Source organism: Myotis lucifugus, unplaced genomic scaffold (assembly GCF_000147115.1).
Source record: "Myotis lucifugus unplaced genomic scaffold, Myoluc2.0 scaffold_131, whole genome shotgun sequence".
Classification (NCBI taxonomy): Eukaryota; Metazoa; Chordata; class Mammalia; order Chiroptera; family Vespertilionidae; genus Myotis; species Myotis lucifugus.
Window position 1 is genome coordinate 50,504 of NW_005871179.1, and position 14,719 is coordinate 65,222.

Sequence of the window (14,719 nt, forward strand, 5' to 3'; positions counted from 1 at the left end):
CCGCAGGCCGACGCTCTATCCACTGAGCCAAACCGCGTTTCGGCCAGACCAAGGTTCTTGTGTAAGAATCAACAATAGTGCTCTGAGCACTTTACATAGAAAGTCGTTCCGCCTTCACAATAGCAGTGGTCGGCAAACTGTGGCTCGGCAAACCGCAGCTAGCGAGCCACATGCGGCTCTTTGGCCCCTTGAGTGTGGCTCTTCCACAAAATACCGGCTCTTCCACAAAATACCGACTTCTGCACATAGGCCACGAAGTTTCAATCGCACTGTACGTGCGCGCCTGCATGTAGTATTCTGTGGAAGAGCCACTCAAGGGGCCAAAGAGCCGCATGTGGCTTGCGAGCCATGGTTTGCTGACCACGGACCTAGGGGACAGCTACATTACCATTACCCCCATTTTACAGATGAGGAAACAGAGCCCTTACGTGACTTCAAAATCACACAGCTAATGAGTGGCAGAACCAGAGTGAAACCCAGACACTACCTGTCACTGTTAAAGGGGGTGGAGTTGAGGGGGTTTGAGGCTCTGTGAAGCCTGTCCCTGTGCGTGCCTGCAACTCGGTGTCCCCCGGGCTGCACGGAGACAGGCGAATAAACAAAGTGGCCCCAGAGGGAATGACCCAGAGCAGGGAGCAAGCCGGATGGTCCCAGTGGGAGCTTTCTGAGTGTCCTACCCAAAGCCCTCACTCTCCCCATCCTGTGCACAGACCCTCCCGCCACACCCCACAACCTGTCCTGCCTCATGAACCTCACCATCGAGAGCCTCATCTGCCAGTGGGAGCCAGGACCTGACACCCACCTGTCTACCAACTTCACCCTAAAAAGCTTCAAGTGAGTAGGGTCTCTATTCCAGCGCCATCCTGGGGTGGGGCATAGGTAGGACTGTGGGGATGAGGGAGACAGAGACAGAGATGGGAGGGAGAAGGGAGCCTTGCTTTCTTCCTCTGCTTGACACCCAAGCCTGGCCTATTGGCAGGAGCCGGGGCAACTGCCAGGACCAGGAGGAAGCCATCCCCGACTGCGTGCCTGAGGACGGGCAGAGCCGCTGCTCCATCCCACGCAAACACCTGCGGCTCTACCAGAGTATGGGCCTCTGGGTGCAGGCAGAGAACGTGCTGGGGACCAGCGTGTCCCCGCAGCTGTGCCTGGATCCCATGGACGTTGGTGGGTGATGCCCTGGGTACGGGGGAGGGAAGAGGCTCCCACAAAGGGTAGACCCAGAGAGACACAGAGAGGGAAACACAGACCCAGAGACAGACAGACAGACACTGGAAGACCTAGGGATGGAGGAAGAGAAGAGAGACGGAGGCCAAGGGGGATGCAGTTGGAGACAGAGCTATGGAGACACAGGGACGTGGAAGAAACACAGACACAAGGAGACACATTCATTCCTTGGGCAGGTTTCTTGATATGCCCACTGGGTGCTAGGCACCGTTCTAGGTGCTAGGGATGCAGCAGTGAACAAAAGAGCAAAAACCCTGCCCTGGAACATTACCTTCTAGTGGGCAAAATAAATAAAATAGGCTGTCAGCTGGTGATCAGTGCGATGGGGACGTTGAAGCGGGGAAGGGTGTGAGGGCTGGGGGTGGGGAGCAGCTGCTATTTCAGTAAGGTGGTCAGGGAGGCCTCACAGAGAAGGAGACATTTGAAACGGTCCTTGAAGGAAATGAAGGAGCAAGACACTGGGTCTGTGGAGGGACAGGGTTCCAGGGAACAACCAGTGCACCCTGGGGTGAGAGTATGAAACAGACCCAGAGAGAAACAGACACATACACAGAGACAGACCCGCAGAAACGTGATAACACAGAGATGAAGAGAAAGAGCAAGAAAGAAAGACACAAGACCCCACGGATGGAGACCCAGGGAGAAAAATGGAACCACAGGGAGAAGAGGGAGCTAAGGCAGGGCCTAACAGATGGGGGAGGGAAAGGATCTGACAACCCCTCTCCCTGCAGTAAAACTGGAGCCCCCCACCCTGTGGGCCCTGGACCCCAGCCCTGAGGTGGCCCCACCCCAGCCAGGCTGCCTACAGTTGCATTGGGAGTCATGGAAGTCAACCCAGTACATAGACCAGAAGTGTGAGCTGCGCCACCAGCCACAGCCTGGAGGAGCCAACTGGACCCTGGTGAGGTGGAGGGCAACCTCAAGAGCCTGGGGTGGGGGTGGCTGAGGGGAGGGTACGTTGAGCTGGCCCTGAAGGGCACAGGAATCCAGGCTTAGAGCCACGCCTTCCTCCCCCAGGTGGGCCCCCTGCCCTCCAAGACCCTTCAGCATGAGCTCTGCGGGCTCCTCCCATCCACAGCCTACTCCCTGCAGATGCGCTGCACCCGCTGGCCCCTGCCTGGCCACTGGAGTGACTGGAGCCCCAGCCTGGAGCTGACCAGCGCGCAACAGGGTAAGCGGGTGGTGAGGAGCTGGGATCGGCCGTCAGGACCCAGTCCCACCTCGAAAGCCCTCCCTGACCAGCACCCCCTCCTCTCACTCCATCCACAGCCCCCAATGTCAGACTGGACACGTGGTGGCGGCAGAGGCAGCTGGACCGCAGGACAGTGGACATGCAGCTATTCTGGAAGGTGACCACCTCTGAAGCCACCTTCAACCCACACAGACCCCTGTGAGCTGGGGCTTAGGACTCCACCAGCTCTGGGTGGCTTGGATGCATTTGTGTGTGATTTGCATACACTTTGCATGTGCCTTGGAGACTTCTGAAGAAGTCTCTGTTAGCAGACACCGAAGGGTCTACCTGGCACATTATAAGGCAGGACTCACGGACAGCAAAGGGTTGGCTCAGGGGATAGTTAAGTGCCTGCCGCACACACCAACTTGCTCCTTCCTTCTCTCCTTCCTAGGACCTGGCACAGGGCAACAGAGGGAAGCAGGGAGGAAGGGAGGAAGGCTGGCCTTCCTGGGGGGGCTCCGCTCCTGCGGTCCATCCACCCCATCAAGAAGCTCTCCCCCACTCAAGATGAGATGTTCATCCCCCTATCTTTTTCCTCCTCTGCCCACCACAGCCAATGCCCGTGGAGGAAGACAGCGGGCAGATCCAAGGGTACCTGGTCTCCTGGAGACCCTCGGGCCAGGCTGGAGCAGTCCCACCCCTCTGCAACACCACCGAGCTAAACTGCACCTTCCACTTGCCTTCGGAAGTCCGGGAGGTGGTCCTTGTGGCCTACAACACCGCCGGGACCTCCCGCCCCACCCCCGTGGTCTTCTTGGAGAGCACAGGTAAAGGGCTGGCAGCTAGTAGAGCATGGTGGGTAAGCATGTACATTTGAAGGCTCGACTGCCTGGGTTCAAACCTAGTCCTGTCACTTGCTAACAGTGTGGCCTGGGCAAGTTACTTAACCTCCCTGGCCTCTGTTTACTCATCTAGCAACTGGGGGTGATACAGCATCTACCTCAAAGGGTTGTTGTGGAGATTACGAGTTAAGACATGTGCCTGGCACATAGTAACTGTTCAGTATGTGTTAGCTATTATTATCATGAGCCAGAACCAGGTTAAGCTATGGTGGTGCCTACACACACACACACACACACACACACACACACACACATACACACAGTCCATTCTGCCAAGGAAGATGGTAGAGAAAGCTCTATATTTTTCCAACTGGAACCCGGTCCCTGAATTGATTGGTCATTCTCCAGGGACCAGCCACCACCACCCCCAGGTTCCTCTGAACATGGGTCCTCACAAGGTGTGACTAACAATAACAATAGCTAATATTCCCACTGTCTGGCTACATACCTCAGGTGTTACTCAACCTCTCTGTGTCTGTTTTCTCATTGATAAAATGGGGGCAGTAGGAGTGCCCCTGTCATGGGACTGTTAGCAGACACCAAGGACTCCACCTGGCACATACCAAGAACTCCACAGTGTTAGCTTTTGTAGACTCTATAAGGGAAGAACTTTTATCATCATTTCCATCTCACAGATGAGGAAACTGAGGCTCAGATATTGACTTGTAAGGAGCAAAGCCAGGATGTGGACCCAGGCTTCTGGCTCTAAGGCAGTGATGGCGAACCTTTTGAGCTCAGCGTGTCAGCATTTTGAAAAACCCTAACTTAACTCTGGTGCCGTGTCACATATAGAAATTGTTTGATATTTGCAACCATAGTAAAACAAAGACTTATATTTTTTATATTTATTTTATATATTTAAATGCCATTTAACAAAGAAAAATCAACCAAAAAAATGAGTTCGCGTGTCATAGGTTCGCCATCACTGCCTGCATTCTTTTCACCTTCATCCCATCTTCTCCTACTCTGTCTCCAGGCCCACCGCTGGGCAGACTCCATACCATGGCCCGAGACCCTCACAGCCTCTGGGTGGGCTGGGAACCCCCCAGCCCTCGGCCTCGGGGCTATGTGATTGAATGGGGCCCGGGGCCCCCCAGCCCCAGTGGCAGCCATATGACTTGGAAAATGGAGCATAATGGAAGCATTGCAGGGACCCTGCTACAAGGTGAGGCAGGCCTGGGAGGCTGGCAAGTGGGCATGGGAGACGGGGAGGCAGTGGGCCAGGGGCAACCTGAACCACCCTGGACAAAGAGATTCCCAAGTCTTTCTTGATCCTTCACTGGTCTCACCTCATATCCGCAGAATCAGGAAGTTCCTCTTACAGTCTAACTGGATCCTCTCTTGCTACAGCTCTGACTCTGCCACCTTTCCAGCTCTCTCTCTTCCACTTGTTTCCCCTTACCCCGACCGAATGATCTGAAGAAGAGGCTAGGCCCAGGTTAGCCCCGACTAGAGGTCTGAGGTGAGCTCCTGATCATCGGCAGAGGTTGTCCCTAACCAGGGTGCCTCCCCATTTTCTCTCCACAGAGAACATCAGGCCCTTCCAGCTCTACGAGATCACTGTGACCACCCTGTACCAAGACACCGTGGGACCCTCCCAGCGCATCTATGCCTACTCCCAAGAGACGGGTTCGTCAGCCACCAGGCCCCTCCTCAGAATCTCCTCGATCTCAAGGCCTGCCTAGGCCCCACCCACCAGCACTAGGAGGAAGCATTTCCTTCTTCCCCAACCTCTGGCCCAAGGAGGGGTCCCCCCCAGTCCTAAGATCACCCCTGGCTTACACTGGTCCCCTGTGGCTACAAAGAAGTCAGGTGGTGGGGTGATAGAAATTAGGCAGTGGGTTTGGCGGAATGCAGGGAGCAAGTCTGGCAAAACTCAGTCCATTGTCCTGACAGAAATAAGGTGTCACGTGTGATAGAACTAGAGAGAGGGCCTGGCATAGATTCAGAGAGTGAGGGGCAGAAATGGAATAGTGAGTAGGCCAAATTCAGGCCTGGGAGGAATCGGGGAGTGAGGCTTTGGAGTCAGAGAGAACCAGGTGCAGATCCTGACTGGGCCACTTATTAGAAGTAGATGGGATTCGGTCCAAGCTCCTGAGACAGTGAAGCTGGGATGGGCATCCCCTCGGACTCTGATGTCACCCACCTCTCAGTGTGTCCCAGTTCTTGGGTCTGAGGAGCCACGAGAAGTCCAGCCGGGCTCTCCACCCTGCCCCTGTCAACCTGCACCTCTCTCTTCCGGCAGCCCCCTCCTACACCCCGGAGCTGCATCTGAAGCACATTGGCAAGACCTGGGCCCAGCTGGAGTGGGTGCCCCCAACCCCCGAGCTGGGGAGGAGCCCTCTTACCCACTACACCATCTTCTGGACCAATGCTCAGGGCCAGTCCTTCTGTGAGTCTATCCTCAGCCCCAGAATGCCCGGGAGGGGGCAGCCTTGGAGGGAGCCTCGGCTTCGGGGCCCAACTGACCATTCTGCTCTATTCCCAGCCACCATCCTTAATGCTTCCTCCCATGAGTTTGTCCTCCCCGGCCTGGAGCCTGCCAGCTTGTACCACGTCCACCTCATGGCTGCCAGCCAGGTGGGGGCCACCAACAGTACAAGCCTCACCCTGATGACCTTAGCCCCAGGTAAGAGGAGGAAGGGGCTGGCCAGACAAGGCTGTTGGGAAGGTGCCTCAGACAAAAGATCTCCATTTTTAGAGTAGACAAGGCTGGCCTGGATCTCCTCCAGGTCCGAGGGAGGAGACCTAGCCCTGCCCTTGGATCCTAGTCAGAGAGAGGAGGACCAGCCTTACTCGCATGCACTCTAATCTCTCCTGGCTTTCCCCTCACCCCAGGGGAGTTCGAGCTGCACATCTTCCTGGGCCTGTTCGGCCTCCTGCTCTCGCTCATCTGCCTCTGTGTGGCTACCCGGTTCTGCTGCAGACCCAGGTGAATCCAGAGATCTGACACCCAGATACCCCTCCCCACAAGGAACTGCAGGCCCACCCCAGCCTTCTCAGGCCTCAGGGCCCGTGTCTGGGAGTCAGGCCCTCCACCTTCTCTCTGCACTAAGCAGCCATGCCTTCAGCTGCGGGGGGAGAGGGGGCTGGGGGGGGAAGGGGGGAGACAGGCTGGAAAGATGGGAGGGCATGCCTGGCCCTACCTTTACCTGCCCCCCCTTCTCCAGCAGGAAGAATTCCCTCTGGCCAAGTGTCCCAGACCCAGCCCACAGCAGCCTGGGCTCCTGGGTGCCTAGCATCCCTGCGGAGGTGAGAACCCTGGAGGAGGAGGGAAACGGGACTGGGGGTGTGGGCCCAGGTTCAAAGTGAAGAGCTGCCCCTCTGAGGATGAGTGCTCAGGCCTTCCCTTCACTTCCTAGCAAGATGCACTCCCTTTGGAGTAAAGCAGACCTGAGTTTACCCAGTTTATCCCAGCTCTACCCATTTCAAAACCTCAGACATCCCCCTGTGAAATGAGACTAATCCCACACAGAACTGTTGGAGAGATTCACCAAGATGAGTCTGAACAGCACATAGCACATAACACGAACATATGAGGAGCTTCACAGGTGCAAATCTTTGAGTTTCAACAGACAGCCGCAGAAAGGTCCCCACACTGACCCAGCTCAGGCAGGGACAGCGGCTGGGGCAGACATCTGAAATGAATCGTGCCCTCACCCCATGTCCTGTGTCCAGGAGATCTTCCAGCTGCCCAGCCTTTGGGACACCAGCATGCCACCCATCACCAAGATCACGGTGCTGGAGGAGGAAGAGAAGAAGCCTGGGCCCTGGGAGTCCCATGAGAGCTCAGGAACCTGTGGCCTTCCCGCCCTGGTCCAGGCCTATGTGCTCCAGGGGGACCCAAGGGCATCTACTATCCAGCCCCAGACCCAGTCAGGCAACACTGACCAGGTCCTTTATGGGCAAGTGATGGGCAGCCCCTCCCGCTCAGGACCAGCGGACTACATCCGCTGCGACTCCACTCAGCCCCTCTTGGGGGACCTCACCCCGAGCCCCAAGTCCTATGAGAACCTCTGGTTCCAGACCAGCCCACAAAGGACCCCAGAGCCTCTAGTCCCCAACCAGGAGGATGACTGCGTCTTTGGGCCACTGCTTGACTTCCCCCTCCTGCAGGGGCTCCAGGTCCATGGGGTAGAAGGGCTGGGGGGCTTCTAGGGCTTCCTGGGATGCCCCCGCTGGGTCTGCCTCTTGAAAGGCTGGGGCCATCAGAGAGGAGGCGAGGGTCAGAAGGCCCGTCACTAAAAAACCACCCTCCCCAGGAAAGGCAGGAAGGCTCCCGGCTTCCCGCTGTCTGAGGCCCAGCACCCCTCCCCATGTGCCCAGTACCCATGGGCTGGGCCTCCCACCGCAAAGGTCAGGAACGGCTTCCCCCAGCCTGTCCACTACAGTGCCTTCTGTGCTTATTTCCTGTCATTTCCGTCTCTTAAACTGGTCCATGGTTCCGTTTGACTTGGTTTTATTTTAAGAAACTCTTCTGTGTGCCTGAGTCTCTGTTCTTTTCCTTTTCAGGGCCCTGGCAGTTGGGGGCGGGGGTCTGTACCTCTCAGAATTGTTGGTTGGTTGATTTTTTCCTTCATTCATTCAACCAGAACCCTACTGGCAGCAGGGACTCAAAAATGCCTTGGCTTAGTAGTCCATTCTCAGAGAGCTCCATTTTAGTGGAGAGTCGAAAACTGACCACTAGGACACAGTGGCCAGGGTTACCTGGAGGGAGTCACAGAGCGCAACATAGGGATACAGACCTCAGAAAAAAGTAACTTCTGTTGGGGAAATATAATTCAAAACAAAATCTCCCACCAACTGAGAAAAACTTCTCTACAAAGGCAGAAAATGAAGAAACCAGTTTTATTACTGAATGAGCATTAAACCAGAATGTGATGTGCACCACAGGCAATTAGCTAAAGGGCTTGCAAAGACAGGAAGAAATCATACTCTTGCCCGGCTGGTGTTGCTCAGTGTGTGAGCGTTGACCTATGAACCAAGAGGTCACGGTTGATTCCCAGTCAGGGCACATTCCCAGTGTGGGGCAGGCAATGACTCTCTCTCATCATTGATGTTTCTATCTTTCTCTCCCTCTCCGTTCCTCTCTGAAATCAATAAAAAAATACATTTAAAAAGAAATTGTACTCTTTTATATAGCCAAGTGGATCTGACTTAATACATATATTTTCTCAAGAAAAATAACTAGTTCTTAAGAGGACCTGACAACATCATTTGTCACACAGGGGTCATTCTAAAGTCACCTGATAAATGGGGTAGTCACCTGTATTTGCTAACTGCATTTATCCAAAAGAAAAATAAATTTCTCATCCTATATAATAAAAGCGTAACATGCAAACCTACCGAATGATGGAACGACCGGTCGCTATGATGCATACTGACCACCAGGGGGCAGAGACTCAACGCAGGAGCTGCCCCCTGGTGGTCAGTGCGCTCCCACAGGGGGAGTGCTGCTCAGTGAGAAGCCAAGCTCACCACTGGTGAGCACAGAGGCGGTGGTGGGAGCCTCTCCTGCCTCCGCTGCAGGCAGGCGGTAAGGAGCGAGGGGTCCCAAACTGTGAGAGCACTGGATTGCGAGAGGAATGTCTGAGTGCTGGGGATCGGGCCTAAGCTGGCAGGTGGACATCCCCCAAGGGGTCCCTGACTGCGAAAGGGCACAGGCCAGGCTGAGGGACCAACCACCCCCCAAGTGTACGAATCTTGTGCACCGGGCCTCTAGTATCTTTATAAGAGGACATAGGTTTGCAACTTGGAGCTAGGCACCAGCTGAAGTTAGGCTCCTAGCCTGCCTCCCACAGAAACTGGGAGGGAGATAGGAGCACGATCTTCCTTAATGACTGCATTTCAAAGAGATGGCTCCAAGGTCCTAGGCCAGCGGTTCTCAACCTGTGGGTCGCGACCCCTTTGGCGGTCGAACGACCCTTTCACAGGGGTCGCCTAAGACCATCCTGCATATCAGATATTAACATTATGACTCATAACAGTAGCAACATTACAGTTATGAAGTAGCAACGAAAATAATTTTATGGTTGGGTCACAACATGAGGAACTGTATTTAAAGGGCCAGAATGTTGAGAACCACTGTCCTAGAGAAAGGCATTCCTGGGTTGTAAAACTGGCAAGAGGCTTACTTAGCTTTTAAAAAAATGTACACACATTTCAAAAGGGAAGAAAGAATTTACAATTAACAAGTATTCTTTTCTCTTTTTGCCACAGGGAGAATTAAGTTTTATTTTCCCTACTTTTAACTTGGATTTGTCCTTACATTTCACAAATATTATCACAGCTACTACTTATTGAATGTTCACTATATAACAGGTGCTTCGCACACAACTGCCTCAATTAATCCTCTAGCAACCTAAAGGATAGACACTGTTACTGCCATCCTCCTCTGATGGTTGAGTACACCTGGCCCAGAAAGGCTGGGTGGCTTGTCCACAGAATCACGTGGTGAGTGAAGGGCTGAGGTAGGATTCCAGCCCAGAGCTGTCTGACTCCAAAGTCAGCGACCTTACCCACCAGGAGAGGAGGCTGAAACCCAGGGCCTCATCCTGGACTGGAGGGGAGGCGTGGGGAGGTGGCGGGGGTTGGAAGGAGTGAATATTAGGTTCGGGAAAGAAGGCTACAACAGACCCCACGGAAGCCCCCCAAATAATCGGGGCCGAGATGAGAAACGCAGAGTGGGATTCAGGGCGGGGTGCGCGCCCGAGAAAAAGGGGCATCTTAGAGTGTAGAGGGCACCGCACCCCACTAACGCGGCCGGGCAACCACCAAGTCCCCCACCTCGAGCGACCACTAACCCCACCTCCCCGCTCGCGCCGGCCCGCGTCATCGCCGAGCCCCGCCCCTGCGATCAGCCGCTCGGTCCTCCTCTGCTCCGGTCTCGCGGCGGCACTCGATTGGTCGAGCCTGAGCCAGCATGGCGGCGCCCATGTAACCCGCTGCGCACCGCGAAGGCCACGGCGCCGCCGCCCGCTGGGGTCAGAGGCCGCCATGCTGAGGGCGGCGCGGAGGGTGCTGAGTGCCGTCCGGACCCAGGCCCCTGTCCTCGGGCTGCCGGGGGGAGCGTGCGCCCGGCTTCCTTCCGACCCCCGGGTCCTCCCCTCCCCTCCCCGCGGTGAGGAGCTGAGAAACGGGACTGCAGGAGTAGGGGAAGGGTTCGGCGGAGGTGGAGGCGGGTAGGGGAGAGAGGAAGGGTGGAGGGTGGGGAAGGAGAGAGACGAGGAGGGGAGGCACAGGCAGCGGGGTGCAGGAGCCATGGGACAGCGTGTAGGCGCAGGGGTGCAGGAGCCATGGGACAGCGTGTAGGCGCAGGGGTGCAGGAGCCATGGGACAGCGTGTAGGCGCAGGGGTGCAGGAGCCATGGGACAGCGTGTAGGCGCAGGGGTGCAGGAGCCATGGACGGCGTGTAGGCGCAGGGGGCAGGCACCTTGGAGGAAGGGCCGTAGGAAGGAATCGAGGCTGGACTATTAAGGCGATGGCCTCAGCCTCTCTTTTCTGCACAGGTCTCCTCCCGGCCGCCCGCGGCTATGCCATCCAGAGACCAGGTAGGAGCTCTCGGACGGGACGCGGGCGGAACTTGGGGCGGAAGAGAGTGTGCCCCGAAGGCTTGGGGTGGCGGAGAGGCCGGAGGCGGCTAGGTAGCCACGAGGTGGGGGTGGGCCCGAGGTCCTACAACAGCCGCGTCCACCTTGTCGCAAAGCTTCGGCCTGAAGCCCGCGTGCGGGGCGGGGGGAGCCGGGGCGCGGGAGCAGGAACCTTCCGCCGGGGTGAGAGTGGGAGGGAGCCAGGCAGGGGGGCCTCCCCAGGCCTACCTAGGAGACAGCCAGCCCTTGCCCTTCTGAGGGGCAGGGGGGTTTCCCCTCCGAGGCAGTCTGCACGTCGGTGAAGAGTTAGTGATATTGGGCAATCACTTCCTCGCCCAGTCTCGTTCTAAAATGAGTGGGGGTATCTATTTGAGCGGATCGTTGTTGGGACTCGATGATGACACATGAAAAGCATCCTTAGTACTGTGTGCGATAAACGGTAGTATGTATTTGTATTTATTGCTATTCTTTGCATAGCGGCAGAGTAGGGTCTGACCGGAGGGGATAGGTTGCTCTCCCCCATACCTGTCCCTCTCCCTCACCTCCAAGCGAAGACAGGGATGCACACACCAGGGCTGAGGGTTTCCTGTATTTGGTGCTTACAAGTGTCCTAAAGCTAGGGTTCCCTCCTCAACCCCCTTACTTCATTCACGCAGTGAGCGGGCAGTTGTTTTGTTGAGTGCCTGTTCCGGGCTGGGCTATGGATCAGACTGGGGGCAGGAGGGAGGGGGGATTCAAAGGAAGTTACATTCAGTCCACATCCTGTTGGGGATGTGATAACTGTAGAGCCAGACAGGTGTGAGAAGTGACAATACAGGGTCTTGGGAAAGGCCATCTACTCCCAGCGTGAAATATCCGGGCAGGTGCCCAGGGCGTTTGCAGAGGAGAAACCGAGCCCACAGATGTCCACACCTTGCTGGAGACCCTGGGTGTCTCTGATAGAGCTGGTGAGAAGAGTGACGTCTGGGAGGATGGGCAGTGAGAGTTAACTCTGGGTGTTTTCCATCCCTCCACTTGACAGTCCGTCCCAGCCAAGAAGATGACCCGCCCCCTTCCACGCTCCTCAAAGATTACCAGGACGTCCCTGGAATTGAGAAGTAAGCAGGGAAAAAATCTCTTTGGTGAAGCAGGGGGCCCTGGGAGGATTGGCGAGGAGAGGGGGAAGACAGTGGCTTCGAGGCCCAGCCTGATCTAGCTGAAGCTTGTTTATAGAATGGGGCCGAGAACTGTAGCAGCCCAAGCATGGTGAGGGTGAGTAGGCAGCCGGGACAGGTGGAGCTTATGGGGCTTAACTGATTACTATTTTTGTGCTCTGGGTGAAGACCCTATACCAGTGGTCGGCAGATTGCGGCTCGCAAGCCACATGCGGCTCTTTGGCCCCTTGAGTGTGGCTCTTCCACAAAATACCGACTTCTGCGCATGGGCCACGAAGTTTCAATCACACTGTACATTCGTGCCCGCACGTGGTATTTTGTGGAAGAGCCTCACTCGAAGGGGCCAAAGAGCCGCATGTGGCTCGCAAGCCGCAGTTTGCCGACCACTGGGCTAGAGGAGTGGAGGTACCAAGGAGGTAACATGCCTCAGGTTTTTTTAGAAATCTCTCATGTCTTGATCCTCTCAAAAATCTCTGTAAGGTAAGACATACTATCCTCATGTTATAGATTCTCAAGCTGCCCAATGTCATACAGCTCCAATGGGACAGAGCTAGGGTTTGAATCCCCGGCCAAACAACACCAAGGCCAGGGTCCTTCTGCTCGGCCCCTGTTGTACGGTGGTAGCTGGGCAGTCCCTCTTGCCCCTCCCACTGTGCAGTGTGACTTGAGAAAGAAACAATGATTATAGAATTGAAGTGTCTCAAAACAGATTGAACCATATTCTAGCTATAATGGAAATCCTCCTTTACCCTCCCTATGACGATCCTGGAACACTCGAGCTGACAGCCTCAATTTTCTGTAGTTATTACATCGTTCCATGTTCTCAGCCCAGCAGGTCAGATGCGGGTTGACTTCTAATCTGTGGGAGATGGCTCCCGACTTCCAGAGAGACTCATTTGTTGTAAAAGAAGTTTTTAATCATCCTTGCTTTGCCAACTAAAATGAAAACAGCATTGCTTCCCTTTTCTCCTCTACCCTAACGTCTCTCTCTCATTGCTATGACTTTTCCACAGGGTTGATGATATCGTGAAAAGACTCTTGTCTTTGGAAATGGGGAATCAGGTGAGTGGCCTGTGCCAAACCTTGGCCTCCCTCAGCCCTCTCCTCTGGGACTCCCTCCTATCCTGGTAACACCTCCCATCCCATGCTTTTCAATAGCAGCACTTACACCAGTGTCACTGTGTCTGCTTGTTAATACCTCGAGACTGAGCGCCTCAAGGGCAGTGACAGTCTTGTTCCCCATTATACCCCTAGCACCTGACAAACAGTAGGTGCTCAATAAAGATCTGATGTCTGAATGAATGAGCAAGCTTTAGGGACATTCATCCAACTAGCCATTTCTCCTGTCAGTAGCCTTGGCCTTGGGCTCACCTAGATGTGAATAGCCAAGTGGTTGGCAGAGGCCAGGCCCTGGTAGCAGAGTGAAGTCAGGCCCTGAGCTTTATGGCCTCGTTGCTATGACTGAAGCCCATGGCCTTGGGGGTGTGAGGACCAGTTCTTATGATGGGGTAGCAGACTTCATAGACTCTCTCTATCTTCAACAGAAGGAGAAGCTAAAAATCAAGAAAGAACAATTGATGAACAAGGTTGTGGCAAACCCTGAGGACACCAGATCCCTGGAGGCTCGAAGTTGGTTAGGGGGCCCTTGGGGAGTGTGGGTTAAGGGGGGCTGCTAGCTGGTACTTGATCCAGGGCCCTCATCTGCAAGTACATAGGGATTAGATGTGGCTTATTAAAGGAGAGACAGAAAGAACCATGGATAATGAAACTGGACTGTGTATCCTGAGCTGTATGATGTTGTAGTCCAGTGATTTCCAAAGTGGGCGCTACCGCCCCCTGGTGGGCGCTGCAGCAATGGGGGGGGGGGTGGGCGGTGATGGCCACAGGTGCATTTGGGGGCGATGAGCAACTGCTATTAAAATTTTAAAAAAATTAATTTCCAGGGGCTGAGTAATATTTTTTCTGGAAAGGGGGCGGTAGGCCAAATAAGTTTGGGAACCACTGTTGTAGTCACTGCCCAGATCCTGCTTCATAGCTCTATGTGAGCTCAGGCAGGATTCCTCAGGAACCCAAGTTTCTGTTTCTTTCTTTCTCTCTCTCTCTCTCTCTCTCTCTCTCTCTCTCTCTCTCTCTCTCTCCACTTTGCAGCTAAGGTGGTGTGAAGGGACCGTGTGGCCAGAGCCAAGGTTCCCACTGCCCTGTCTGAGGGCTCCCAGAACTCAATGTGTGTACAGAAAGGGCCTACCATACTTACAACCTCTCCTTAGGGCCACCTTTGCAGGAATCAAACAAGAGGATACCTGAGGAAGGATATTCTGGGGCTTTAGGAGATGAGTGGGAGTTGATAATTCTGAAAACTCATTTGTTAAAAACAGAGATAAGGGTGGTAGCTGGAAGGGGAGAGGCAAGGAGCATACCCTTGGCAGCTCGGAGCAGACCCTTGGCAGTTCGGGAATTTCATCTTACTGCATTGGCTAGGACCTCCAGTGCAGTGTCGAATCATTAGCCATGATAGCATTTAATAGGAATGCTCTAAAGTTTTACTGTAAAAATGCTATTTGCTATGGTTTGGGGATAGAAGATTAAGGAGCTTCCCTTAGGCTTAGAAGATTAAGGAGCTTCCCCAAATCTTTTGAAGATCTTGGGATTACAGAGAGCTTGTACAAAAAAAAA

General features: G+C 54.7%; 2 protein-coding genes across 10 annotated transcripts in view; both read left to right on the forward strand.

Annotated features, from left to right (window-relative positions):
* The window catches only part of CSF3R (colony stimulating factor 3 receptor), a 13,870-nt gene extending 6,121 nt beyond the window's left edge, over window positions 1–7,749 (forward strand). For 5 of the 7 annotated variants that reach the window (XM_023758543.1, XM_023758544.1, XM_023758542.1 and 2 more), the window contains 13 exons: window positions 711–834; window positions 980–1,167; window positions 1,959–2,128; window positions 2,245–2,398; window positions 2,497–2,576; window positions 3,015–3,228; window positions 4,280–4,468; window positions 4,831–4,932; window positions 5,549–5,695; window positions 5,792–5,932; window positions 6,142–6,235; window positions 6,474–6,555; window positions 6,982–7,461. In XM_023758543.1, the coding sequence (XP_023614311.1) occupies window positions 711–834; window positions 980–1,167; window positions 1,959–2,128; window positions 2,245–2,398; window positions 2,497–2,576; window positions 3,015–3,228; window positions 4,280–4,468; window positions 4,831–4,932; window positions 5,549–5,695; window positions 5,792–5,932; window positions 6,142–6,235; window positions 6,474–6,555; window positions 6,982–7,461 (2,165 nt within the window). Of the gene's footprint in view, window positions 1–710; window positions 835–979; window positions 1,168–1,958; window positions 2,129–2,244; window positions 2,399–2,496; window positions 2,577–3,014; window positions 3,229–4,279; window positions 4,469–4,830; window positions 4,933–5,548; window positions 5,696–5,791; window positions 5,933–6,141; window positions 6,236–6,473; window positions 6,556–6,981 lie in introns of all 7 variants that reach the window. The other 2 variants (XM_014460418.2, XM_006094140.3) reach the window with 2 other exon arrangements.
* A 2,452-nt stretch (window positions 7,750–10,201) lies between these two features.
* The window catches only part of MRPS15 (mitochondrial ribosomal protein S15), a 6,463-nt gene continuing 1,945 nt past the window's right edge, over window positions 10,202–14,719 (forward strand). The window contains exons 1-5 of one of the 3 annotated variants that reach the window (XM_014460420.2): window positions 10,202–10,480; window positions 10,812–10,853; window positions 11,914–11,989; window positions 13,060–13,108; window positions 13,591–13,675. In XM_014460420.2, coding sequence (XP_014315906.1) covers window positions 10,300–10,480; window positions 10,812–10,853; window positions 11,914–11,989; window positions 13,060–13,108; window positions 13,591–13,675 — 433 coding nt within the window. In that variant the 5' untranslated portion in view covers window positions 10,202–10,299. The remainder of the gene's footprint in view (window positions 10,481–10,811; window positions 10,854–11,913; window positions 11,990–13,059; window positions 13,109–13,590; window positions 13,676–14,719) is intronic. The other 2 variants (XM_023758497.1, XM_006094141.3) reach the window with 2 other exon arrangements.